General features: G+C 43.9%; 1 protein-coding gene across 27 annotated transcripts in view; it reads right to left on the bottom strand.

The window, feature by feature from the left end:
• The window catches only part of CADPS (calcium dependent secretion activator), a 169,058-nt gene that overhangs the window by 78,621 nt on the left and 64,763 nt on the right, over nt 1-25,674 (bottom strand). For all 27 annotated transcript variants that reach the window (XR_014934592.1, XR_014934594.1, XR_014934593.1 and 24 more), the window contains exons 7-11: nt 19,784-19,895; nt 15,718-15,857; nt 13,425-13,491; nt 5,938-6,046; nt 5,190-5,402 (exon numbers count right to left, since the gene is read on the bottom strand). Coding sequence is in view for 24 of the 27 variants with exons in the window: in XM_085516302.1 (XP_085372428.1) it covers nt 5,190-5,402; nt 5,938-6,046; nt 13,425-13,491; nt 15,718-15,857; nt 19,784-19,895 (641 nt within the window). In the remaining 3 variants the exon portion in view is untranslated. The remainder of the gene's footprint in view (nt 1-5,189; nt 5,403-5,937; nt 6,047-13,424; nt 13,492-15,717; nt 15,858-19,783; nt 19,896-25,674) is intronic.

Below are 25,674 nucleotides of genomic sequence, written 5' to 3'. Positions count from 1 at the left end.
GCTGCACTGCTTGCAGCCTCCCTGAGCTTGCCTCCTCCTCTCACTTTATCCCGTCTCAGAAGATAGCCTGGCGTTTAATCGGCTGTTTAGTCTTTTGTTTTATGGCATCTTGCTGCAAACAAATTCTCTCCTGCTTGAGTTACGATTTTAAGAAATGATTAAGAATGCTCCTGTACATCACCAGACGCACTGTGCGCTGAATTGAAACCTACGTTACCTGCTGCTTGGTAATTAAGTGAATGGGATTTTCTACTATGCACTGATATAATTCCTTGTGCACTAAGTTAAAGACACGATTTTAGAAGAGCTATTTATAATACCAAACAATGCTTAACAGCGTTTTTATAACTATTTAAAAATATTTTGCACTGGATGACTGCAGAACCCTGTGAATTTGTATTTTATCAGTTAGAGCCTCATGCTTCTTAAAGCACATAAAAGTGATTTACAGGCTATTTTTAAATTCATGCAAGTTACGTGAGAACTGAATTAACATTTTAATTCTGCATTCCTTCAATGAAGCATCTGCAAGTTGACAATACAGAAGACACAGCAGCGTTCTCATGATATCTCTATCTATCTAACGAAAATAAAGCAATTAAAGCACAAAACTAATAAAATAATCTAATAGGATAGCAATGCATTGTAGTGCAAATACATGTAATGTTGCCAGACCCAAGTTCATTCATTCATTCACTCTTTCTTTCTTTCTTTCAAAGTGGCAAAAATCTGTATTTCAGTCAAATTGAACTTTTAGTGATAAAGTCTGGTAAGAATCCTCTTTGGAAATCCAAACATTTAGAAAAGAAAAAAGAAAGAAAAAAGAAAGTGTCTGCTGAGAAGGAATTCTGCCTGCTACCCAGGGGTATAGTTAACACACACGCACATACTCACACACAGAAAAGAAGAAGAAAAAGAAACAAAAGGAGAAAGGAGAAAAAAGGAGTCTTGCTGGATGGCCAGGAGGGATGACACCGCCTGTTCCTTCTCATAATTGCATTCAGATACTCCGGATACATATTTGCCAGCTCTCATGACCCACTGATGCTATTCCCTCCTAAGGAAAGCAGGCACTCACCAGGTATTAGAGAAGCAAGCTTTTGGCACCAGTAAAGGATTTGTATAGTGCGTACTTAAGCCTGAACAAAGACTAAGGAGAAGCTCTTTTACAGCACAACTTGGTGCTTTTATCTTTTTCAGAGCAGGTGTTCCAGTCGGAAAAGGTAACGACTGAGGATAAATTAACAATTCCCCTGGCTTATCCTTCAGCTCTGGCTGGTGGCTGAGACCCCACTAACATATCTGGTTATGATAATTTAGGGGAAGCAGCAGCCCCTCCGTGTCTGACAGGTTTAAGTCAGAGGGGGCTGGGGTCCTCGCCGAAATAATCCCCTGCTGTGTTGGCGTGGGAGGGAACTACTAAACCTGGAGGACTCGGGCTCATGCGTGGAGGTGGAGGGGTAGTTTTTGGCTCCTTGAAGTCCTGCACCTTGCCTAGAGCTCGCCAGGCTCCTGCCCTACCTTTCTAGGCTCTGAGCAGTCCGTGGTTAGCCCCACATGCTGGTGCGGTGCACCAAGCTCGGCATCGGAATGGAAAGAAAGGATATTGTCAGAGTGCAAAATTATCTGTTTTCAGGCAGTAAGCAGTCAACTAGATGTAAATTCCATGAAACAAAAGAAGGTATTATTTACAGTTTTATTGTGATGTTAATTAATATTTACATCTTGGAATGAAAAATAGAGATGTTAATGATTGGCTTTACTAAGAGGATCACTTGATGCCAATGTGAAAGCCAGGGAGAGAAGGCAATTATGCAAACATCACATGCATCCTAATTTCAGTATGGAAACTTACATTTCAAACCTAAATTCAGGAAAATAACATGGAAAGTTTGTACTACAAAATCTAAACATGAGAAAGATTTAAGAGAAAAAAAAGCACATTGCATACGTCAGATAATCTAGTCTGATTATCTGAGCTGTGCTAGCTACAGGGAAGCACTTACCCTTGAGTCCAGCTAGAAGTTAGCAGGGTAAGAAGGAACAAACCAGAATAACATAAAGACTAGCAACAAGGCTCAGGAAAGCAGACAGGAGCCCTAACCTAGCAGCTAAATATTTGGGTTCAAGCAAAGGATGAAAAAGAAACTTAAAAGAAAACCAAACCAACCAAAAAAACACTTAGAGCTGAAAATTTCTTATGAAGCTCAACAAGCCTATCTACGGATCATGGGGGAACAAATCATTACAAATTCTCAAAACAACCAACTCTTTGCATATGGCGTGATTAACAGTCATTAAATATCAACAGACATTAAAAATGAAATATAAGCACAAGTGATATGTAAGACAATTACTGACCAATCTTTCATGTGGAAAAGAAAAGGGGTCTGAAAAAAGTGAACGCTGAGCATGTTTGGGAATATTGATCAATGCATCACTAACACAGAACGAACAAAGATTGGTGCTTTCAGACAAGTGACCACTTTTATGAAGCTTAAATATTACCAAAAGGTATAATATGTATGGGCAGCATTATTGACTATAATACTGTGCATGATTTCAACATTAAACAAGAACAGCTTTGTTTTCTTTCTTTTGTAATGCGACTACTGGAGAAAAGCACAGCTTTGCGGTAATGGATTTTTTCTTTTAAATTATAGCAAAATAAAAAAAAGCAAAACTTTTCACTCTAATGGGCATTGTTCACCCACATAAAAGGGACTGTAGAGTCATACAAAAATTAATGAATAGCAGGATCTATTTTTTCAGTACTTAAAATGCAAATAAAACATATTCCACCCTTGTTTGGAGCTGTCTGTTTGCTTCCAAGTCAAGTGCCGCTACCGAATGGCGGATAAGAATTTAAGTAGTGCTCTAAGTTTGTATTTACTCACTTAAATGAGGCGGGAACCAAATGAATTCACTATAGCTCCCAAGTTTTCCCAACAGCAAAATGTGTTCCTCCCGGGTTTCTGCTTAACAGACAGCTCCGGCACAGGAGCGGAGGGCTGGATTTTCTCTGCATGTGCATGCATGTGCATGTGCCATTTTGGACTGCTACAACATGAACGCTACGACAACAGTTACTCATCAAACTGCTTAACATTTACTTCTTTGCAAATCCTTCATTTACCATAGACTTAATAAGCACAAAAACATGACAGGTATAAAGATAAATGTATAAGAATAAAATGTCTTGCAAAAGTCCTTACCTTTCTGCAGGCCAAAAAAAACCACACCAAACAAACCAAAAACAACTGATAACAAACCAAGACCCTTTTAAAAATGCAGTACTTGATACAATTGAATTTAAAGACTGAAGGAGCTGAGGTATGTATTTGTGTATTTAAGACTCGTGATAAGCCATCATGTATGGCATGCATGATTCACTTCTGCCTCTCATTAGTAAACTGCTGCACCCATTGACTATTCCAACAAGCGCTGCTGCATACAAACATTGAAATATGAAAACTGAGCAGATCTTGCTCTTGAGATGAAGGACTTCTATCATGCTTCCTTCCTCCTCCTGAAAACTGAAGACGCTATGCACAAAAATGTTTGAAAGGGACCCACGTCCAAAGTGGGAGGAGGAAGGAATATTGAGGAGCAAAGGAACGGTATGCCCAGCCCAGAGGATGCTGAAGAAGCAAGTTATCACTGCAGTGAGTAGCTGACTGGATCCTATGCCTTGGCACAACACAATATAACACAGCATGGGAGAGCCTGAATGGTATGGGTTTGGAGCTGGTACAATTGAGGGAGGCTGAGGTTGGACTCTGCAGGTCCAGGAGTGAGATCTCTCATGAACCCAAGCAGGGTTTTGGCTTTCCTCACATGGCTATGAATGGGGACAACGGATCCAAAGGCTCATGCCCACGAGCGTCTTCCCTCCCATCCCAAGAACTTGTAGACTAAATGCTCAGGGTAGAGGTAAATGCAACCCACTTGTAGGAGGCCAACTCCCACCTCCCATCTCATCATTCTGAGATCCTTCTCAATCCCAACCCTTTAAACCTTTTGCCTCTGAAATTATTTAAATGAATTGGCTGAACAGGATGAGGGGCATTGAGATGAAAATACTGCCTGTGTTTACCAAGCTGCATCATGCTATGTCCTCATTCACGGCAGCAGCAATGCCAGACAGTAGGGAGTCCAAAATGTACAGGCACATGGAGAGGACACACATAAGAAAAGGCAAGCAGCGGTTTTCTGCTGTAAAATGAATCACTGAAACATATATATTGCACTACTGCTTTCTATAAATACTGACACAAAGTTAAAATGATATAAAAGATGCCCAAATAAATAAGCAAGGGGTAGATTTTCTGAGTTGCTTATAAAGACATATTCAAAATCTTAAAAGCCTTGCAATTTTAACTGCTAAAATCTGGTGTAATTGGGTAAATTTGCTAATATTTACTGCTTTTCCTTGTTTTACTTGGTCTTAGTTTGATGAAATGAGCAAGAAGTGCTGCATGTTATACAACAAAGGGATTCAAGACACACTACTGAGGGACCCTCCAGAAAAATGAGCAAGGAGGGATTTGTCTGGTTTATAATCAAATGTCATTTGGAAGACAAAAGAAATTGCTCTAAATTTCAAATTAACTCAATTGGGTATAACGGCACAGGACGTACTGTGTAGCTACCACTTAAAAGATGATTGCTTTAAATTCACATCTAACTGGCCTGCAAAGCAACCTGTTAAAAATACCATATGTTTTCCTACAGTTGAATATTCAACAGGAGACCTCTTTTTGTGTGTGCATTTCATACTTGCAAGATTTGCACCTGTAGTTCTGAGCACGTGATACATTTCACAGACAGCTAATGGCACTAATGAATTGCTCTGATCTGGGTCTGCAGTTTATTGTGCAGGGATAAGATGGGTGTGTGCAGAAAGCAAGCTGGGTTGCAGGCTCTCAGATCCCAGTCTCTTCTCCATCAAGTACTGCACTTTCAAATACTCATTGACAATTTCCCCAAGGAATTTGGTTTCTTGGGCTTGGTTGTGTTAAACAGACAGGTTAAGTGGCTCTGGATCCACTGATGTAAAAAGCAGCTTAATGATAATGAAAAAGATTTGTTTTGGAGTCAGAAACATGTGTGTGAATATTGATTTACATCAGTGCAGAAAAATCTTTCCTTCAAAGACTTCTGCTGTCTAAGAGAACTTATTTACTTACAAAATTGAGAGATTGGGGCGTCTAGCTGGGGGACGTTTCCTCCTTTAGCATTTAGCTTTTGCACTTGGGTAGGCGGCACAGGTTTGTGAGACTGGCCGGTGGCTCGGTACATGGCTTGGACCCACAGGATGCGGTCCTGCTCATCGTCACTTGCAAAAATCACTGTGTCTCCTTCCTTCACAGCGTTGAAGAATGCTCTGCCACCTTCCAAACCTGGCAGGAGAGGAAGGCAGGCATTGAAAATGGCAACAGGCAGCTTAAGAATTTGAGGCTGATGACAGGCTCCCCCTTGCCACCCCCAGCCCTGATGCACTGGGTTCCCCCAGCAAAGCCAGAACTCCCCGTGAACAAGAATTGCTTGGTTGGATGCTTGCTTCTAATTGTGCTCTGATTCAGTGCCCATTGTCCCAACTCCCCACCAGCAAAATAAGCCTGGAAGCAAGGTCTTGACTACAAACCTACTGTGTCTTTTGTCATCTCATCTGAGGGACATTTATCCATGGCATGAGGAGGGTAAGCATATAATTCACTTAGGCTCCCCAGAAAAGATGAATCTCGCTCTCCTCTTGTGCAACTCTGCTCAACTCCTTCCCATCTATTTATAGTAAAGTCATGCATAGCTAATGATCAGCCTAAACACAAACATATTTACAATGATGCTGATCACAGTTCAGCTGCAAGCAGGGGGAGAGTTAGGGGGCTGTTAGGCATCAAAAGCACCCACAGCAGGGAGAGGCTGGTGCCGTACCTGGCTGCGGGTCAGTGTAGTCCACAGTGTATCCGTCGAGCTGCAGCAGCTCTTGAGGTTCGGCTTTTTTCTCCCGGTAGCTGCACATAGCAAAGGTATATTGACTAACCTGAAGAAAATCACAAAGATAAGATGGCATCAGGTGATGGTGACAAGGAATCCAAATTGTGCATTTATACGTTGAGAGGGATTGGGGTGTCAGGGGATCACTGCTCATGAGGCTGAACTTTTATCATACATTTTCAAAGCACTCTCCTAACACATCCTTGTTCTCCATGCTGGTATACGCAGTGGTTTGATTTCCTCCCAGTGAGGAAGAACCATGCGTTAGGAAGCTCTATCACTCATCCCCAGACAAGTGTAAGAGTGACACCCTGTCACAAACAATGTGAGCTAAATTGCTAGGTGCCAGTCATATTAAAGCAATCTTAAGATCCCACTGATCTCGGCAGTTGTTGTCATCAGTGCTGTAAATGGCAGCTCTCACTCCTCTGAGGTACCATCTGCATGACACGATACATTCAATGTCAAGCTCTTGACGGAAGCCGACTCAGCTGCAGGGCTCGGCCGGGCTCTCCCATCGCCGCTGGGGGGCCATCAGCCTGCATCAAGGCCCCGCGCGTGCTCCCCGCATCACGATCTGGATGGGCAGCAAGGAGCCCGGCCAGAGAGGAGAGGATTCTCCGTGCTCCAGGCTAAGAACTCAAGGGGAAATTTACTGTCAAATGATTTCAAATGACTTTGGTAAGGTTGTGTCATATCCTGGACGCCTTACGTAATTTTATTAGTGTGGACGTCTTCTTGACCTCTGAAGGAAACTTTGACTTCTGAGGGATCTTTCAAACTCTGGTGGGCAGCTACAGATCACGCTCGTCATTTATGGGGCAGCTGGGAGAGATCCCAAAAGATGGGCTCCACGTAAGTGGTTGCACTCTCTGCATCACCCAAGCAGCTGGCGGACTTTGCTTCTGAACCGTTCTGTTACAAATCTACAAACGGCATATATTTCAGTGGCACCCTTCACTAATAAATGCCATTTATTTAAGTCATGGGACCTGGCTGAGCATCCCCAGCCGGCGCTCGGTGTCTTGCTGCCCTCTGCGGGCTCTGCTAGCTGCCAGCCTGCCTGCACCATGCCTTCCTCCAGGAACAGCTCCAGCATCCACCTAAGAATAAACCCTATCATTAACACATTTGTGGGAGGAAGGCTGAAAGTGATGCTTTAAGCATCTTGCAACTTCCTTAAAGCTACCAGCACCGAGGAAAGATTGACAAGTAACAGACCAATAGCAGGAGCACACCAGTGCATATTATATGCTGTGAACTTTGAATGCGTACCGTCGTAGCGGCAACCACGAAAATTAAAAAGATTAACACGAAGAAATCTAAAAATAACCCAGTGCCCCTCAGCGCAACATTCAGACGACTCCTGCAGCGTTCATTCAGATCGAATAGCAGGATATTGCTGCCATCTCCTGGACAAACTCCCGCATGTGCTTTATGCACAGTACGATCCCGGGGACTTCATCTGAATGGTGAGGAATTGGTTCCTCTGCTGCAGACAGCCTGTACTTCAACTCCTGAATTGGGGCAAATTCAACTCCTGAAATGCACTGCTGCTAATCTACACTGATATGACTGAAAACATTTTATCCTGTAAAGCTCTAAGCAACAGGTAAAAGCCATTCAGCAGTTGGTGTTTCTTCTGTTCTGACCCTGAACTTGAGGTCTGAATGTCAAGCTCTTCCTCACATTCAATTAATCCACTTCAACTTTGGTCTCAGCAAATACTGTTAATGTCTATCGATAAAGCAATCGTACCAACACAACCAAAAAAAATGGAAACATATACAGGCACTTCCAAGCTTATACCTTCCATGTTAAAAGTTACAGAAGAGAGATTATAGAACCACAGAATGGCATAGGTTGGATAGGACCTTAAATATCATCTGGCTCCAACCTGTGCTGTGGGCAGGTGTGGACAAAAGATTTGGTGGATCCATTCTGGGAGGCAAACTGTTCTCTTGTTCGTATCCACATGGTTTCCTTAGAAGCTGCTCTACATCATTATTACAAGAGATCTCTTAGAGAAACCTACAAGTCACTCTACAACATGCAACCAGCCAGGACTGCTACTAATGTCCTCTGGAAAAGGAGCCAATGGTGCCATGCAGAGTGCCTGTACAAACACAACTCCAGCCAGCACCTTGTGTGCAAAGATGTGGTATGCCAATTTACTGCTTGGGGTCAGAATCAAGCTGTGCCCTGGCTACCAGCAAGATGTGGCTCCTTCCATTTATGAGTAGCAATAAAGAAAAATCTTACAAAATGAGATTCTAGAAAGCTTGATATGACACTGTCATGTTTCACTGCTGAACAGCGCTGCAGGGTCAAGTGGAGATTGCAGTTAGCCTCTCGTCAGCCCTCTAAAATACAGTGCACAGTCCTCTAAAATACAGAGCCTGCCATCTGCAGAAGCTCCAAAGTGGCCAGACCAGAGAAACAGTTAATAGCAGAAATTAATCTTGCAGCCTGCTGAGTTCACACTGAACCATAGCTGAGTATGAGAGTGAGCGAGCAGATGGGATGGGCGAGATGAATGGTTTGAGTAATTGAAAAAAGCATGGATACAGAGGAAACTGAAGGAAGACTGAGGGGAAATCTCTGCCCAGTAAGGGACAAACTCTCAAAGCAACTGGGATTTGATCCAGGGACCAGATGAGGGCCAGGAAAGGAGCAGCTAAGGAAGCTGAATTGAGTGAAGCTCAAAGAAGAGAAATAATCCAAGGCTGTTCTGGCTGGTTCCTTATGAAAAAAAGGAAAATGGTTTAGAAAATAATTTGAGACAGAAGAACAGAAGGAACACAATGGGGGAAAAAAAAAAGAGAAAGGCAAAGAAATTGAGAGAAGAAGAAAGAGACAGCGGGAGACAAATGCCAAAGTTCACTATTCCCAGGCTGCTAAATTAGATCTGACTTTCTTGGCACTTGACCATATTCTGTCACCAGCTATATAATCCCAGTGATTAATAAATATAGTAGGTATGTATTAACCAGTACTGACTTCACCCTTGTTTTTCCACCAAATACTCCTGCTCTAGCCAGCAACGCTTGCCTGAGAATCCAGCTCAAACCTGTTAATTGTCGTCCCTTGCACTCTGAGCACAACACAGCTCAGTCATCTGCTTCCCTCTTTCCCAGTGTTGACATAACACTGCCCCACTTGGGTTAAATTCTTAAACGGACCTTTCCTGGATTAACAGCATGTATTTTGTCCCAAGGGAGAGAAACTGTGCTAAGATACTGCCAGTTGTAATACAGCTTTCTACTTTGATGGGAGACTCTTGTCCTCTGGTTGCAGCTGTATGTTGCCTCCCAAGCCCTTTACTGACACAAATGAGCAGAGGAAATGATCTAGCTTAAAGAAACAAATGTGAAAACAACAGTTTTCACATCTCAGCACATCCATTCATCCCTAAACAATTGCACATAGCAGTTGTCTTAGCTTCTTCATCCAAACATGCATGTTTTCTTTGGGTGGGTCTGCCTGATGGGAAGTCGTGCCCACACCATCAGCTCACCTGTGTACAGGCATCCAGGTGCAAGCAGACATGCAGCTGCTTAACCAGCAGCTTCCAAATGTCTTGTATCAATCACCAACACTCAAGGGTTTCTCAGCATTCACTGCCTATGCCCAGTTCCCAGTGAGGGTCTGACCGAAAACATGATTTAATATGGCTGCAGGGACCAGCTCTAGGTCATTCTCCTCAATTTGAGGACCACAGGCTAGGACTGCAGTGTGGTACACCGCAATGCTGTGGAATTATTTCCCAGTTCAGTTGGTTATGCAGAGTTACTGAACACTTACTTCATTTCATTCCGAGCTGAGTTTTGCTAAAAGCAGGAGCTGTCACCATTACTCTAAGTTATAACGAGTGCGGGGAGTCTGTCACTAGAACAATAGATCCAGGCGCAGACACTGCAACTGGTTTTAATCTGCAGAGAGTTGATCTGCATCCAACAACGTTCTGCAAACACCATGAGACACAATCAGACAAAAACTGCTTCCAGCTACTCAGCAGACATGTCATCCAGGTACCATGGAGTGTTACTTCCCATATGCTGCCAGCGCACAGAAATGGGGTTATGACAAGAGGAAAACAGATTCAGTCTGAAATCTCAATGTAATTAATTCACTTGCCCTTACGAATCATTAGAGGAAATTTCCTATTGCAGAACTGGCAAGCCCACCAGAACCAGCAGCAGCGTTATTGCCAATGGAGCACATTAGACCACGTGAAGAATTAATGCAAGCTCTGTCAGCTACCAAAAATCCCAGCTTCTGCGTGATCAAGGGTCCAATTGACAAACCGGCTGAAATTTGTATGCTGTGCTCAGTTAGCTGATATAGCAACTTATGAAACACAACATCTGTGCTGGATAGACATTTTCTCTCCCAACCAGTCACAGAGAATGTTGCCCTAAATCATCCCATTGCTTTCTCTTACCACTGCCATTGGCATGACTGCTGCCTTTACGAAGCATTTTCCTCACTTGCGATGCTGCGGACCATTTCCATCCAAGCTCAGGGCCATATTCTGCCATCACTTTCACACTGCATATCTCAGGATTTAAAATTAGGCAAGTAACGAGTCTCTGCCATGTAATTTACATCTAATCAGTATTCTGCTCTTCTGCTGCTCATCTCAAAGGGTGTCTACGAGAAGGGTGGGCAGTGTGCAGAGAGGACTGCGATTCATTTGGAAAAGAAAACTCTCCCCTGTGTTATACAGGTGCCTGCAGTAATAATGCACCTGAGCTCCCTGGACCACATCACATTGCTCACCCTCACCAAGGGGGGAATGAGGACTGCCCAGCAATGCATGTGCTGAAGGGGTGAGGCCCAGCTACAGAAGCAGCACAAAGGAGCTGCTCTCACCCACTGAACCCAAACAAACCATCTCCTGTACAGCTTTCACAGACACAGAAGGTGCGAGGGATTATTCCGCCCAAATTACAAGAGAGTTATTGCTCCTTTCCCCTTCTTTGCAGGGCTTTCAGGATCCAACTATCAGTGGGAACACTCCCTGTAGAGCTCCCTTATCTCCATACATGTGCAAATCCTCCGTTCATACTGGTGAGGCATTACTGACAGGAAAGAGCCAAACTGCCATCAACACCTTCCTCCACAGTGCTGCCTATGCAGCTTGGCACCTTTGTGCCTTGTTTAGATGGGGAAGAGGAGTCTGAGTATTTATTACCATGAATTTCTTAACCTCTGGTACCAGACACCACAGCAGGGCACTGAAGGAACTGGGGCTGGGCCAGCTGCCTCCATCTGAATGAGGACATGGGAGTGGGGAGAAGAGGCTACTCTGCAAGAGAGGGGAGAGGTGTGGCAGAAGATGTTACAGGTAAGGGACAAAGATGAAGGATGAGAAAGGAAATATTTATTCACACACACTTACAGCCCTGCTGACCACACTGCAATATCCCAAAGGGATTTTAAGCTTTGGACTCTAGCTCTTGGCACTGGTGCCAACAGGAGCCTGGTGTGGCTGACTAAGCCCCTAAAACACAGCCTGATCCTTGTCCATTCTTCCTGCAGCCAGGCCAGCCCACCATCCTGCTGGGGCTACTCCCTGTCTGTGCTCAGCAGAGTTCAGAGCATTCTGGACATCAACACCTTTACTGCCAATCCCTGTTCGTATCAGCACCCATCCTTTGCATTGCATGAAAAGCAAACGACAAACATACGGACAGCAAAGTATTTTTATTCCATCTTTATTGCCTGCTGACATGTTCAATATGCTCAAACTACATCTGAGGGACTGCATAGAGAGTGTTTCTTGTTTATATTTGATGTACGGCAGAACACTTTACATTGCACCAAATGTTGAGCAAACGGTAACGTAACAGAGGAGCTGCAGCGGCAGCTGGAATTTCTGAGGTGGGCTACAGAGACTCTCTGGGGGCAAAAGTCTGCTCATCTTATTCAAATGAACTGCTTTTCTGGCCAAATTCTACTTGCATATGCCAACTGACGAATACAGACCTAGTAACAGAAGAAAACATGGAATAACTGAGCGCTTCAGTTCCACTGCAAGCTGAGAAATATATAGCAACTGAAGATGAGAGAAAGAACTGCAACCCCACAGAAAGGCCAGATGAAGGCTCCTAAGAGAAAAGTGGGGATTAGCGGCCGTACCTGCAGAGCCTCGAACACAGAAGTACTGATAAACTCTGGTATGGGAGAAGCTATTTTAGGAAAGAGGAATTGTCCTGTTATACACAGACGCTCTCTGAAAAAGGATCCTGCCTTGGAAAACTCCTGCTCACAAGGAAAACGCTCCTGAGAATTCTGCAGTAATGAGCTGCCCCTCAAAGACAAGCTGCTTTACAGGTGATCACGCATTGCCCCGGCACTTTTAACTTCAACACAGAAAACAGACAAGAAAACACAGAGAAAAGCAGTCCCTGAACCCCCACATAAAAACAGGCTCGTTGTGCAGCACTCCCCAAAGGTACTTCCTTAATCATGGCCTCTTCTGTCTCTTATGGGACCCCCATTCAGTTGTGGAATCCCCTTCCACCTGGCCAGTCCCTGCATGGAGGGTGCATTTGCAAATGAGATGTTGCTGAGAATGGTTTACAAATGCCCTAAACCCATCATTTTTAACCTAAATCTAAATACGCTGCTTGGACAGATATAGGCAACTGTTTAATTTTTTATTTCTCATAGCTGTAGACAGCACAGCCTGGGGAAGTTAGACAGGGCAGAGGGAGAGATGGATCCCAGTGCACTGTTTGACAGTGCTGGTCAGGCTGGGGTGAAGATGCAGCCACCCAGACCAGGGCCCCATGTCTCTTGGTTTAGTGCCTTCAGCTGCCATCAGGAAGGTAAGGGAAGATCTAATATGTCAAGTACTGACCATATCCTCTTAGCTCATGTGAGACACCTTCTGTCTGTTTACTTGAAATCATTAAACAACCACATACAGGTCTACTGAAACCAGGAAGGCAGAAAGTAGAAAAGAAAAAGAAAAAAGAATGAGAATGTGCAATGAACTTGAAGATTAGAGAAGCATCAGGACTGAAATACTGACTCTGATGCTGCCAAGGACAAAACTTTTGTAGATTTTAAGGGCCTTGAAACTTTACCTGAAAAGGGAGCATCTGCACTCAAGTACCTCCAGCCAACACAGACTGAGCTTCCTTCCCATCTCACTGAATTCCTCCCTAAAACTGTTTCTCCATTTCACCATGCATTCAGTTGCACTGCAGAACTCCTAGATAATGATTTGCAATGGGGTTGTGCCTGAGAAGATATCCACAATTGGAAAAAAAAAAAAAAAAAAAAAAAAGACCCAGGGCTTAACAAAGAACCAACACAGAACCACAGCTTTGCAGTAGTTACACAGCACTGTAAAAGGTCAGAACAAATACTTCACATTGTAATTGAAAGTCACTTCTAGGTAAATCTGTTACCTGCACCAGGACAAAGAATCGTTTCTTCCATCTCTTCCAAACATTTTTACCAATGGCCCATAAATATCTAGGAGAAAAGAATAAATGAATTCAGTACACAAATGACAAGCTGTTGTTTACAGTATCTTTTCTTCACAGCTAGAAACCAAAGTTAATGCAGAAGAAGGAGTAATTACAAGACTCTCAAGTTTGGCAGCATTACTGAATGTGATTATTTCTAGCCTGAACGAATAACCTGCAAAGAAAGAGACACAAAAAGCTCCCAGAGTCTCGATGTTACACAGTATTATTCCTTTCTTCCTTTTTGTTTTTTACAGCTTGCTCAGAATCCTGAAGCCCTTTAATGCCAGTGAATAGCTGCTATGTGGTCAGATGGGTGAATACATTTGCAATGGCAGAATTAAGAGAAAGGAACCCTAAGTGTTGCTTTAAGCCTTCACAAAACCATTTGGCTGAGGGGAAGTGTCAATGAGAGGGCACCTTACTGCATCAAAGGCAGAGCCAGGGAGCTCACCATACACTGGACTGACTAAACCAGGTCACTTTGCTGAACAGCTGAAGATGAATTCCTTGAAATCTTTTGGCTATGAGCAGACTGAATAATTTCTAAGAAGGAGTGAACTTACTGCATTCCACAAAGGAAGAATTAACTTTTAAAATTAATGTCAAAATTAGCATTTAATCTCTGTGATGAAGCAGCTGCTGTGACACCGCAATATAAACACTGGCAAAAATAGCAGCAGCACCAGACTAGGAGTAATTACAAAGACATTGTTCAGCGCTAATATGTTTTACGTATCATTATAATTACTTTGATTCTGGCTCTATAAATAGAAAACAAATCCTTTTTGGTTACGCTGGTGGCTTTTTATGCTAGAAGAGATTCAACGTATGTACACTGTGAATGTTTAACAAAACTCCAAGTATTGTGCTAATATGGGCTTTGAGCTTGAGAACAGGGAAATAATTGTCTTGTTTACTGCTGCAACTAAAATGAGCAGAAAGAGAACCTCGGTTATGATAGCAAGCTAATATTACAAATCACACTGTTTCCAGCACCATCTTGTATATGAAATACTAGTTGTAAAGAGCATGAGAAAAGCCAGGACTGCTCAGCCCTGTTGCCATCAGACCTGATCAAGGAAACAAGCATGACAGGAGAATTGTTCTTTTTTTGCTTTTGGTGCCATGTTCACAGTGGAAAAATTAAACTTCACATCTGGCTATTGGCTCTGATCTCATTAACAGAAAAGACAGGAAGATGAGGAAAAGAAATTATAAGAAAGATGCATGATTTAATCCATCTAATGGATTGAACCTAAGAGAACATTAACAAAAATGAGGCAATGTTACTTCTACAGCTCCCAAAAAGATACTAGATAAAGAGTTAATCAAAGTAGTGATTTTCCTAAATAATTTCTACTTTTTATCACATCCTCAGCTCTGAAGAGCAAAGAGAGGAAAGCCTTGGCAATGACCTTAGCTAGATCTTCCCAAAGATTATCTAATTTGTAACTGCATTACTAGTGAAAAAGCATGTATCAGTGTTTGCTTCTGGGCACCAGGAAAAGATAAGAACTATTCCCTTTTGGCCAGCTCAGGTCAGGTCACAGCGCACAGGAATTAAATAATCTTGAACTAAAAAAATTCCTTCCTGCCCTACAGCGTCACAGCCTCTTCTGTCCCTGTCTGGGACACAAGGAAGCCTGGGGAGGAAGATGGGGATCCCCTTGTCCCCAAATCCTCTGATAATGATGCACAGAGGGGAGAGACTCCCCTTTTAACACCCCACTATATCAGTCCTACTTAGACTCTCTCGTTTCCCTCCAGGCAACTGCTGTTTAGTTGCACTGTGCATCTCTGTATAAATAATGAGGATCACATTGGAGTTCATTTCAAGTGGAAGGTGCACTGGTTTTTAGGTTGTGAGAAGTCAGCATGGGGAAATACAGAATAACTTAGGAAACTTATACAACATACCAGTAAGAGGTAGGCAGTTCGCTTCTTATTTCCTTATAGGAAGAAAACAATCCAGCAATTTGCCAGGGAATACCATTTAAAATTTAAATTGTTTAGTTGATATGTATTAACCCTAACCCTATGTATTAAGAATGAGTACCTATGCTAAGAGTATGGAAAGCTCCTTATAAATGACCAAACTAATGTCATTTCTATATTTACATTTCTTTTGATCTGTGAACCTGAGAAAAAAAGATTAACTTCCAGAATCTTAAGGAAGAGAAATTTTCTAATGCTCATGCAAAACAAATGGAGTTCAGATAAGGACACTTACCCAGAGTGCTTCATGTTTTGGGGCTTATCCATTCGTACAGCAAGCTTGATCTTCAGGTCTTGATCTGGGCAGTTTTTGGAAACTGTCATTTTGTGCCACTCTGACTGCTTTGGGCTGTTGGGAGTGGGATGGAGAACAACCTGCAAGCATCAAAAGCAAGAATGTTCAACACTGTTCTCAATGTGAGTTTTACAACAGCACAACAGAAGAGCTCAGAAAGTCAGTGTGGAAATTCCCATCACTAAGACTTACTTTTCGTTGTTGTTTTAACATGCAGCTTATTATTTTGAGGTTATTTTATATATTCTCTGAGTCCTCAATGTGACATATTTTATAGGGTTGGGCAGAACAGAACTGCATGTATCGGTTCCCATCTTGCAGCTGTTTAAGGAAGGTGGAGAGTAAGCAAGCTTGCAGCTACCGAGGCAAATCAGTCTAGAAGTGATAATGGACTGATGTGATCAGCAGACCACCAATAAGTTGTTGCTGAGGTTGCCTGTCCTCTACTTTTAGAGCCATACAACTTTGACAGCCTCTAAACTTCCTGATGTTTCCATGGGAGGTTCGCCACGGAACATTATACCTAAAATGGCTTATCAATCACTACAATCAAACTGATGAAGTTGCTCTGATATTTTGCTTACTGGCAAGACTGTACACAGTAGACAACCTTGTAGATAGGTCAGTGTGTCTGACTGTGCTATAACAACAGATCAAATATGCAGCACATCATGACAGCAGTGGCTGCGGCACTTTCTGCTTTCATTTCATGCAGAGAGGAAATGATGGGGCAATCTCCAGCTGGGGTAAATCAGTGCAACACCAGGAATTTCAGTGGAGCTGTGCAGATGAATACCAGTGGCAGTGCTTGGCTAATCAAAGAAACTGGAAGGCTCCAAGTAATCCCTTCTGATCATAGCTGTGCTTTTCCACTCATTCACTAAGCATCTCACTCCATCAGCAAGCCACAGAATATTCTTCAAGAACTACACAGCATTCACAGTTTTGTCCTCATGCTTCCACGTGTCCTCTAAAGTGGCTTAACCCTGTGACTGTAAAATGTCTATCTGCAAAGTGAATGGGAGCAGAGCAAAGCTATAGCTGTCTTCACATTGGAATGATGTCCTCGCTGATGCTCTCTGCCTCCTACGCCCCTTTCTCTTCCAACGTTTTCTCTCTTGGAGGTACCTGTGCTGGATGCAAATTCATTACAGTGTCCACTGTACTGCATTACATTATGCAGTATCTAAATCCATTAACATTTATGCAAGCTCCTTTACAAATGGCAGCATTCACCCTTGTTATTTGCTGTGATCCATCACTCATTACTCACTCACACTTTGTCCAGGCTCCTGCCAAACTCCAGCCAAACTATACTCACATTCCGGTGAAACTCACCTTTACTGCTGAGCCAACAAAGCAGGCTTTTTCCTCCCACTAATATACATACACCTGAGGCTATTAACCTCTGATAATCGACTTTAAAAATTATTTGTTTCTTCCAAAGCCTAAGGTTAACATCAGTAGATTTTTAAGTTCACCATTTTTTCATAAACATTATCTCACACCTTCTTTACTGAATTAAATTTATGCTTTCTCTGGCAGGAATCCATTATTAGTCACCTAGATTAACTGAGCAACATCAGTTTCTGATTTACCTCTCTTGGAAAAAGTACCTGTATTTCAGCAAAACCTGAAGAAAAGCAGTGAGTCCTGCACATGGGTGTTGTCAGAAACATGGATGGGCTCAAGCTCTGAGCATCACCTAATACACCACCCAAGGCCTTGCATTAAACTGCACCTCCCCACAAGGCAGGAGCCACTCGGGGTGTTTGGGATAAACTCTGCTTCAATTTCTAACTCTTTTCCATCAGACGGTGCACAAACTTTGTGCAGCGTTGTTGCAATTCATGCCTCTTCTCCTCCTTACTCTCAGTGGATGAAGCCTTGGCTGAGGTCTGCAGGCACTTTGCAGCTGGCTTCAATAGGGCCAGGATGGATTCCCATGGCTTCAGCTGCCCATCCAGCAGCTCGGGGCTTGGGAGCTCTTTCCAGCTCTCCCTCCAACACAAGCAGTGCAGTGAGGAGTGCCGGCCAGCTGCCAGCTCAATGCTTGCAATAGAAAGTGAGCATTGTGCCGGCCTGGCAGAGCACAAAGCCTCTTCTCAAAGGACAGCTAAGCATGGGTGTTTTTGTGTATAAAACTGCTCCACGGAGACTTTGCTTCCCTTCTCTCTCCACAGACAGGTTTATGCCCATTCAAACAGCTAAATCAGGGGCTTAGCACGCTCCTGGTTTCATTATTTCGTTAAAAAGAAATCCTGACGCGGTCCAATCGGACACGCGTCATCTCGGCCGCTGCAGGCACCCGCGCGGCCCTTTGAAGTTCGGCCTGCTCAAAGCACCGGTGGCCGCCGGCCAGAGGAAATCGCCCTGTGCCCGCTGCTGCTGGCCCACATTCTTGGGATTTCAGGAGCTCACCAGGGGCAATGGCTTCCCACCGGATCAGGATTCACGTGTGTTGGCACGGCCAGTTCTTCCGTACCTCGGGGCAACAGGGCCGTGCTGGGACCTGACATCTTTCTCACAACAAGGCGCAGGGCTAATTGCTTCCTGAGAGCTGCAAAGTCAGCGCTGCTCATGGCTGCCAGGGGAAACAAGGCCTACAAAGCAAGCGGGTCCGCAGCGAGTGTAACCACTCGGGGGATGAAAAACCCTCAGCGGCATTGCAGGGTCTGGAGAGGCTGCGACCATCCTCGAAGAGAAAAATGAGATGAGGAAAGCAGGAATAACTCTGCTTTTTTCTCTCTCAAGTGCAAGAACAAAGGGGCGTTATGAGAATGTGAAAAGACAAATAGTCAAAATGGACACAAATTATACAAGACAAAATCATTTGTGGTGCTCTCCGCTGTAAAGATATAAATTAGAGCAACAACTCACTCAGACCTAAGAGAACTTTTGGCATTTGTATGAACGGCATTAGTGAAAAATCTTGTTAGTGTTCTGAAGACACAATGTGGCTGTGAAGCATCCTTGGTGATACCAGTGCACCAGGCTCAGTGAGGTTCCTACCATCTGTGACTTCAAGGTGGGATCACTCTGGATTGAGATTTTCTCTCTGAGTAGGATTAAAAGGCTGCACCTGCATGTGTAGTACAGGCTCTTCAATGTTGCTTTCTTCTCCCCAACTCTGAGTGCAGCTAAGGAGCATGAGAGACCAGCCCACGTCACCAAGGAGGCCTCCCTTGCTGAGGGAGCTGAGGAAGGGGGTGGCAGAGTTTGCTTAGGCATGGGACTGTGACAAATGTAAATGCAAAACGCAAAAAATCCATGGAGATGAACTGAACTGTCTGAAAACCCCAGAGTATTGTCTGCAGATAGAGTGCACTGTGGTGTGTTGGAGGGACATCAGTCCCAGGGTCTGGTGTAGGGACCACAGGTGAGGGGCAGGGATGGGGTGAGAAGGGCGGTTTTGATATCCCATGTCTGGTGCCAGGGCAATGCAAGCTCTTTGCTATTAACACCACTGACAGGAGCAGTGGACCCTCACTTTCACTCCTTACCCAGCCCCACTGAAGCCAGTGGCTGAGCCACGGTCCCTGGGGGAGCCAGGATTTCAAGCCTTTTGCCATAAGTACTGCCAACAGTGCTTTCAGATGCTCAAGCTGTGCACTGGCTGTTCAGTAGATATGAGAGTAGCTTAACACACTCCTGCCAAACTTAAATCCTCTCTTTTTGCTACAGCATAATCCCTTTTTCTGCCTCAGGAATGTCCATTTCCGTAAGCAACTTCTAAAGCTTTCCGGACTGCCAATATCACACACAAGATCCTTCGCTTTTGCTCAGCGCAGGCACAGCCAACTGAAATGCTGCCATTAAAAACTAACAACAAAGACAGCATGCGAGGTGCATTACTTTCCAGCAGTGGAGAGCTTGCTTTCTTTCCCTCCTGAAGCTTGGCAAAGAAGCAGAGCATGTTGTCCTCCAAAGATATTTCCGTACAGGAGAGATTTCTCTAGAAAAGCAGGGCCAGAAGGAAAAATTGTTATACTCAAAATGTCCTTACCCTCCCAAGCTCTTTGTCCTCCAGTGCCAGCACACCCGTGCTCTCTGTGAACAGCTTCACCTTCACTGCAGGAAGCGCGTGGGTTGTCGTGAAGTCTCCTTGGGTGCCCCAGCTGTAAAAACAGAGACACGCTCAGCTCTAGTGACAGGCCAGTAGCACTGCTGCTTGGGTGGGCAATGGTTAACCACAAACATCGTGCCTGGCATAAGCTGAAGTGGTTGGGCTGACTGAGTGACAAGGGCATTAATTATCTTCTTATGGAACTGGGGGACAGATGTTTGGAAAAACCATGATGGTTCTTTTGGGAGAAAAGATGGTTATTTGGAAGCAGCATGAAACCAAAATTAAGAGAACGGATTTAGAAAGAGAGAACAATATGTCTCTGACACTGTCAGCCTGTATAGTTAGAACAGAATCTGAGGATGGAGAACACCTGCACCTAGGACATCTGTAATCACTCATTGCCTCTGCTCTTCTCTTGGCTAATTAACCTCATTTCCAGGTTCACAGTGAAGTTTTCTTTTTCTGAAGAAACATCACATTTAACCTGGGTCCTCTTCTGAGGCTCAACCCAGCCCTCTAGTCCAGACTTAGGCTCAAGTTGTGACACACAGTGTAAGCCCTTAGGTGGGACTGCAGAACAGGACACGAGATGCATGAGCAGGGGATGGCAAGGGCAGGGGTATGGTCACCTTTCAAGCACACAATGAACCCTAAGCACTATATATTATTTGTACTCCAAGAGTTATCTTCTTGGCAGGTACTGAGGCTTAAAAAGCAGTGCTAGGGAAGCTGAATGAACCACAGGATAGTGCATAATAGTGCATCCTAAGACCTGCCTAGTACAGTTAAGGCTTAAACTGCACTATGGTAGAAAAACATGTGCAACTAGCAGTTCTTTGAGGAATACAACACCATGAGCTCCAGGCACAGGGTTGGACCCATAGCCTGCTGACATGGATTGCAAAAGTTGCCATTTTGAGCCTTGCAATTGGAACTCTCCCTGCAGCTGACCTTCCTTACACAAGTCTATGGAGGCTTGCTAGGGAAGGCTCAGTGACAGGCATGAGAATATCTTCCAATCAGTCACAGAAGAGGTTTCCTCTGAACCAGGACATCAGAGAACACATGGAGACCAGATCATTGCATTCAGCTGCAGACACTTTCCCCCTGGGCCTTATGCTTACCCCAGCTTAGACAGGACTGCACAGCCATTTGGGCCAGCACAGAGAAAGCTGACCCTGACTTGTCCTTGTCCTGCTGCAGAGATTTGGGAAAGCAGTGCGTCAAATCCCCAGTGAGCAGCTTGCAGCTGGAGCTGCTGCCTGGTGAGCCAGGAGGGCCCATCTGCACTCTGGTGGTGAGCATCCTCGCGGGATGCAGGAGGTGGCAGCAGCTGCACACTGGTACCTGTCAAAGCCATGCATTCCCACGGGTACTGCTTTGTCTTCCCCACTGCACTCACCACCCTGTGCTCCTCGCTCACACCCCAGCATAGCCAGCACAAGGCAACACTAGTCTCAGGCCAAGCACCTGGATAAGGGGATGCTGCTGTGCTGGGAAATGAGAGCACAGAGCTCTCTGTGCTTGTAATCACAACGTGTGGCAGGGAAAGGTCGTCTCTTTCTGCCCTGCCCGGATTAACAGCTTTCCTGCTATGTTTTCTAAATGGATCCTTCTAGTTCACTTACTTCCTTTCTTCAGCTAATCAGTGGTGACAACCTGCCGGTCTCTAGGGAGCATTGCCAATCCCTGGGACCCACTGCTAATCCTTGTTGCAGCTTCTGGAGATCTCATATGCCCAGCAAACCCCTCCAAACTTGCAGAACCCCGTGCATGAACTTCAGTGGCCTCTTCTCAATAATCAATATATTAATTTCATCTTGGGTTGCTTCTACTCATTACCACACCCAGCTGAGCTCTACTTCAGTTACAGGAAGACTACTCTTTCAAAGCTACCCAGAACTTACACAACAGTCAGCTTTGATTCAGAAAGATCATAGACAAAGGAGAACTGTGAAATACCAAGTCAGCTCAACATCCCAAAGGCCAAAGCTTTTTCAAACAGTGATATTCACATCAACACCTCAAATCATTCACCGGCATAGGGTTCTTCAGATTCAGGAAACATCTCCCTCTGGCAAACAAGAACAAACTGAACAGCATCTTGGAACAAAAATTAAGTGAAACTTGAACTAATGCCTGTTTGGAAGCTTTAAACAAGTTCAAAAGTAGCAGAGAAAGGAAAAAAATATGCCTTCTATGCTAAGAGGTAAGAAACCACGGTGCTTTTGTGCTTCAGATTTGCAGACACGTTTCAAGATTTCTACATCTTAGAAAGTAGGATGTAATTAGAATAAAGCAAGACACAAACTTTCAGGCAGGGCTAAGCAAAGCACCCCTGACTCAAAGCACTCCTTGTTAGAAGAGAACAGCTCAGCTGAAGGCGAAAGGCATAGGGATGGCTGGGAGGATGGCTCTGCTGCAAAGAGGATGCTCCTTAACGCCTGACCATGCCAAAGCCCAGCAAGAAGTTAGCAGATAAGAACTGCTCTCTCTGGTCTTTTAATTCATCATGAGCTAAATTTCCACATTGTTCCCAGAGACTTTGAATATTCACTGCACTTTGAAACTCATGCAAAGTGTACAAGCAAGCTTGAAGGCGAATTGCAAAGGTGTTTTTTACAGACCAAAATAAACAGACAATATGTCACGAGCAACAGACTGATGTGAAGGAGTACGTGACGCAACCTAAAATAGTGCAAGTTAGATGAGAGCTACAGCATCTCATGAACCACTCCCATTCATCCTCATCCTGTTAATGACTTACATTTCCTCCCGTCCTCAAAATTAGGTCCTCTGCTGAAGGGCAGTTCCCTTGAAATGACTGGGAAAACACTAAGATTATATGTTCTTCAGACAGAAAAACCAAACAGCAGCTTCTGTATTTGAGAAGTTATTGGGAAAAATAATTGTTTTCTTATGTGCAGAAGGAATATGGCTTAATGCTCTGTTCTCCAAGCCTATCTAGTCCAACTGAGTTCAGCAGATGAGCTGATCAACAAACTTAGTTCCCTCAACTTTGCTCTGATGTTTTCTTTTCCAGCATCCTGTTCTATGTTTCATCTCATGGGAGGATGCATCAAAGTGCCAGGGAGCAGGAGCAGGGGTTTGGCAGAAATTACCTCCAGCACCGCAGTTCGAGTCAGATGCCAATATTACACCTCATTCATATGTGATGCATCAGCTTCCAAATGTACGTTTGAAACATGAGAACCAAGAAATAGTCTTATTTTCTAATTGGAGATTATGATTTCTCTCTTAAAAACAACCACGCTGTCACTAGCAAGGAAAAATTGGGAGGATAATCTCAATTTGGATAAGAGGAGAAAGTAATAAAATATCCAACCTTACGCTGCGAATTTTGACAGCAGCTGCTTTATAGAACTCATAGCTCTGTTTACTATTAAAAAGCTCTTATTTGCTGAAGCACTCCCAGACCATATGCTATCAACAAATGTTACTAACCAAATACAAACAGTAATTTTCATTAGGTTTCCTTCACAAGAACAACAGTAACCACAAAGGGAATAAATCTTTCCAATGGCAGTAAATACACATAGCAACCCTTGACAACACTGTGGTGCTCACATATTTATACCCTCAATCACCGTGAAAAAACCCATGCCAGCAAATAGAGACCCTCAGAAGTTGGGTTTTGTGCAGGTTGAAGCCTGCAGTGATGTCATTAGTTGCCATAGTGATGCTCAGCATAAGGCCATAATTCATACCACCGAAATATGATTTGTATTCAATCTGAGTATGCAGTTTATCTGTGCTGTGTATTAAGTTATTGTACACAAAATTAGTTCTGGACAATAGTTAGGTATTAGGATACTTCTGAGGGAATAACAGTGTAGTGCTTTTGTTTTCACATGTTATACTTAAGCAAGTTATTACTGCAGAAATTGATTTGTTAGGAAAGTGCCTTTGGACCCATTCTGGGCAAATTCTATCAAGAAATAGCCACACTATCTCTTCCCTTATGTCAGAATCCATGCTTACACTGGAAAGCAACAATACATCTGCAAAGCAAAAGGATACAAGAATTATCCAGAAAGTATGCAAGCATCAAAATCCTGACAATACCTTCTCAGGTAGGACCATATTAATTTCCTGAATTCCACCTGAAACCTCCAGCCCAGCATGTCTTCCTGCATAATGTATCCCAAGACCCGAAGTTAGCCAGGAATTAATGCTACGCATAAGGACTGTGCAAGAATTATAGCCCTATTTGTGCCACCTGCTGTATTCCACTGATATCATTTGGATCTACTTGGGTCTCCAGTTAGGCATCAAACTTCATATAAGCAGCTAAACTCATATGGCTGAAAAAGGCCAGAGGGTGAGATGTACCCCAGGTGCTAACCTGACAACCTGTTTTACCTTTTATGAGCTGAACTTGCTTTACTTTTTACAAGCAAAATAAGCAGATCATCAGGGTATGGAAGCATGGAAGCTTTAAGAACAAACATTTCCCTAAAGGTGCTATCAACATTATTAACAAGACTGCCTAAAAGATTGTGAGTATTTTTGTGAATGAAACAGATGATGTGTAACCAGAAGGGAAGGTACTACTAAAACAAAATCATTCCAAGACCATGATGCTGATAATTGCACACCGCTCAGTACGTATGAGAAAACTATTTGGGATATAAATGAGGCTTCTGGGGTCTTGTCCCTACTGTATTGCATAGTAGACCAGGAAGCAGATATCTGAGTCTGGTTGTTTCTCTTCACAGCAGCCCACTTACATGAGTCAGAATTTTCTCAGCTGTCCTTGAGAGACAATTCATCATTTCTATTCACCTCTAGTGCCTACCTGCCTCTAAGGGAAACTTTCATATCAATGACCTTACAAGCACTGACCTTACATATTAATACCCAGGTGAATGAATTAAATCCTATCATTCATATCGTGTTGTCTCCAGCAAGTCTACACAGCCCCTGACTAATTTTACAATTGAGAGCCTTCTTCTATCCACAGTCCTGTAACTTCATCCAGCTACAGCAATGATGCCTGTGATTTCTGTAAATAATGAACAAGTGCAACTGAATTATATCACCGGGCCATGAATCAGCCCTGCTAACCAGCTCGGCCTGTCAGTAGGCTACCGTGGGAGCAGCTGGAGAGTGATTTGCTTTAGATGGGGTTGACATTAAAAAGTGATCTATGATCAGTTTTCATGGGCTTCAGAACTGCCGGAGGACACCTTTCCTCTCTCTCCAGATACATTTATTGAAAGAAGTTTGCCCGGCAGCTTGCATGAAACAAACCGGGAACAGACAGAAAATAGAAGGAAAAAGTATTAGAGGAGAGCTTCACTCTTCCCTACGTGTGTTCACTGCAGAGGTACATTACAGCCAACTCACACAGCAGCAGTCAGGGACACGGCACCTCACTGTGGGGGACAGCACGTGCATGTGGTCCTGTCTGGGGCAAAACTGGTAAGGCTGCTTGGTGCAGGAAGGTGCCTGCACTGTTACAGGCTGTCTACATTTACTTTCTCCCAAAAACTTGCCTAAGAAATGATGGTTTCCTTCCTCAGCCCGCTCTCCACCTCCCAGAAGAGACCTTTCCGGGGAGCAGCCTTAGCTTCTGGAGCAGAAATCACAGATGCCTGAAGCTCAAACAATGTTAGAGAAGGCACAGAGCAAACCTGCCCGCCTGCAGCCAATGGAATAGGCAACACCCTGTCCTCCAAGAGCCCACATCCATCCACTGCTGCAGGTGCACAGAAAGATTAGAAATGAAAACCGCAATGGCTACAGTTAGAAGCAGAGAATACACTGGTTTCATCCATGCAAAAGTGTCCTCGCCTAGGAAATCA

Source organism: Coturnix japonica, chromosome 15 (assembly GCF_054131305.1).
Source record: "Coturnix japonica strain WE chromosome 15, WE-NBRP24, whole genome shotgun sequence".
NCBI classification, from domain to species: domain Eukaryota; kingdom Metazoa; phylum Chordata; class Aves; order Galliformes; family Phasianidae; genus Coturnix; species Coturnix japonica.
This window is presented reverse-complemented; position numbering and strand designations above follow the sequence as displayed.